The sequence below is a fragment of the Chelonoidis abingdonii genome, chromosome 10 (genome assembly GCF_003597395.2).
Source record: "Chelonoidis abingdonii isolate Lonesome George chromosome 10, CheloAbing_2.0, whole genome shotgun sequence".
Lineage (NCBI taxonomy): Eukaryota > Metazoa > Chordata > Testudines > Testudinidae > Chelonoidis > Chelonoidis abingdonii.
In genome coordinates, this window is record NC_133778.1 from 79,514,861 (window position 1) to 79,516,940 (window position 2,080).

The window sequence follows — 2,080 nt, forward strand, 5'->3', positions numbered from 1 at the left end:
GTGTCTGTGGCGTGTCTGGGTGTGTGTCTATGGGGGGGTCTCTGGGGGGGCATCTCTGTGGCATGTCTGGGGGGGTGTCTATGGGGATGTGAGTGTCTGTGTGTGTGTGTGTGTGTGTGTGCGCGCGCCTGGGGATGTCTGTGCCTGGGGGTGTCTCTTGGGGGGTGTCTGTGATTCCCCCCCACTCCCGGGCTGTTTCCAGGGGCTGGGGAACGTGCCATGAACCTGCCCCAGCGCTGTTCACACCTGCCCTGGGGCGCCCCCTTGTGCCCTCCAGTGTCTCTACAGCGGCTTCCCGGGGCCAGGCCCCTTTGGGGTCAGCATGAGGCGACTGCAGCTCTGGGGCTGGACGTGGCCCCTCAGGCAGTGCCAGGGGCCAGGCACCCGTCACTCCCAATGGGGGGCTCCTGGTGGGGGGCTCGGCCCCTCTGGGAACCGCTGGTCCGGCCACTGAACTGCTCAGACCCAGACTCCACCAGTTCCCGTCCTCCACTGCCCCAGTGGTGCTGCCCCCTCATTAAACGAGGCTTGTGTTGGGGTGGGATGGGGGGTGGGGCCACTCTGCTTGGTCTGTTGCCCCGTGGGCTTGGCACATGCCATGCCCTGATGCCCCAGTGATGGGCATGAGAGCCTGATGGCAGGTCTGTGCTGGCAGGGCCCGTGGGCACTTGGCTCCTGGAGACACATGGGCTGGCTCTTGTTCCTGCTCCCGTCCCACCGCTTTCTCTCTCCCCCCGCAGGTACGGCCACCGGCCACACGTCTCTGCTCAGAGGAAACAGGTGGGTAGGGGGCGGTGGGAGGGCACTGCCCGGCTGAGCAGCTTCACTCATCTGTGCAGTGAATGCATCGCTCCTCAGCCCAAGCTCTGCTGATGCCCCTCACTCCCGACCTGCAGCCCCTGCTAGCCCAGCCCTGGGGTCCCCCCCAGCTCTGCGGGTGCCCCTCACTCCCGACCCACAGCCCCTGCTAGCCCAGCCCTGGGGTCCCCCCACACCTCAGTACTGCTCTGCTGATGCCCCTCCCTCCTGACCTGCAGCTCCTCCCCCCAGTACTGGTTAGACAGCTGATTAAAGGCACCAGGGTGGCTGCACCCGCTCGGCCTGACGCTGCCCCAAGCCCAGGTGCATCTCCCACCAATTCCCTATGCCCTCAAGGATGGTGTGACCCTCGCCTCATCCCTTCCTTTCCGGGGGGGCCCGACCCTTCCTGACTCAGCCGGAGAGTCAGTGTCCACCCTGGGCCCGATACATCCCTGGGTGTCTCGGTTGCAAACAGGGCTGAGACACACCTGAAACTGGGCCGTGCCCTGAACTCGGGGCTGGGGCCTGGCACATACAGCCCATGGCCCGGCCAGCTGTGGGCGTTTGGGGCACGAATGGATGGGGCAAAGCGAGGTGCCAGCTTCTCAATGGAGGAAGGGCCGTGGGGGCCCCTGGTGCCATGTCTGCCCATCACTCCACCCCAGGCCTGCGGGGATGGAGTCCCAGTGTGTGACCTCGCCCCACTAGGTTCCTGCCTAAATCCAGATCTCAGGGGAGCAGGCGCTGATGCCAGGATGATGGGCTCCGATACCAAGGATGCAGGTTCCAACACCAGGGTGGTGGGCTCGAACGATGGCTCCGGTACCAAGGCTGCAGGCTCTGATACCAGGGTGATGGACTCCAGTGATGGCTCCGGTACCAAGGCTGCAGGCTTTGATGCCGGGGTGATGGGCTCCAGTGATGGCTCGGGTACCAAGGCTGCAGGCCCTGATGCCAGGGTGATGAGCTCTGATACCGAGGCTGCAGGCTCCGATGTCGGGTTGATGGGCTCCAGTGATGGCTCTGATACCAAGGCTGCAGGCTCTGATGCCGGGGTGATGGGCTCCAGTGATGGTTCCGGTACCAAGACTGCAGGCTCTGATGCCAGGGTGATGGGCTCCAGCGATGGCTCCGATACCAAGGCTGCAGGCTCTGATGCCGGGGTGATGGGGTCCAGTGATGGCTCCGGTACCAAGGCTGCAGGCTCTGATGCCCGGGTGATGGGCTCCAGTGATGGCTCCGATACCAAGGCTGCAGGCTCTGATGCCGGGGTGATGGG

At 64.8% G+C, this 2,080-nt stretch overlaps 2 protein-coding genes across 2 annotated transcripts in view; one reads left to right on the forward strand and one right to left on the reverse strand.

Annotated features, from left to right (window-relative positions):
- The window catches only part of RNF25 (ring finger protein 25), a 210,961-nt gene that overhangs the window by 101,488 nt on the left and 107,393 nt on the right, over window positions 1-2,080 (reverse strand). The gene's annotated exons all lie outside the window — the stretch shown is intronic.
- PRKAG3 (protein kinase AMP-activated non-catalytic subunit gamma 3) overlaps window positions 1-2,080 on the forward strand; it is a 16,564-nt gene that overhangs the window by 772 nt on the left and 13,712 nt on the right. Inside the window, exons 2-4 of the mRNA XM_075069807.1 lie at window positions 741-780; window positions 1,510-1,631; window positions 1,686-2,072. Of these exons, the coding sequence (XP_074925908.1) occupies window positions 741-780; window positions 1,510-1,631; window positions 1,686-2,072 (549 nt within the window). The remainder of the gene's footprint in view (window positions 1-740; window positions 781-1,509; window positions 1,632-1,685; window positions 2,073-2,080) is intronic.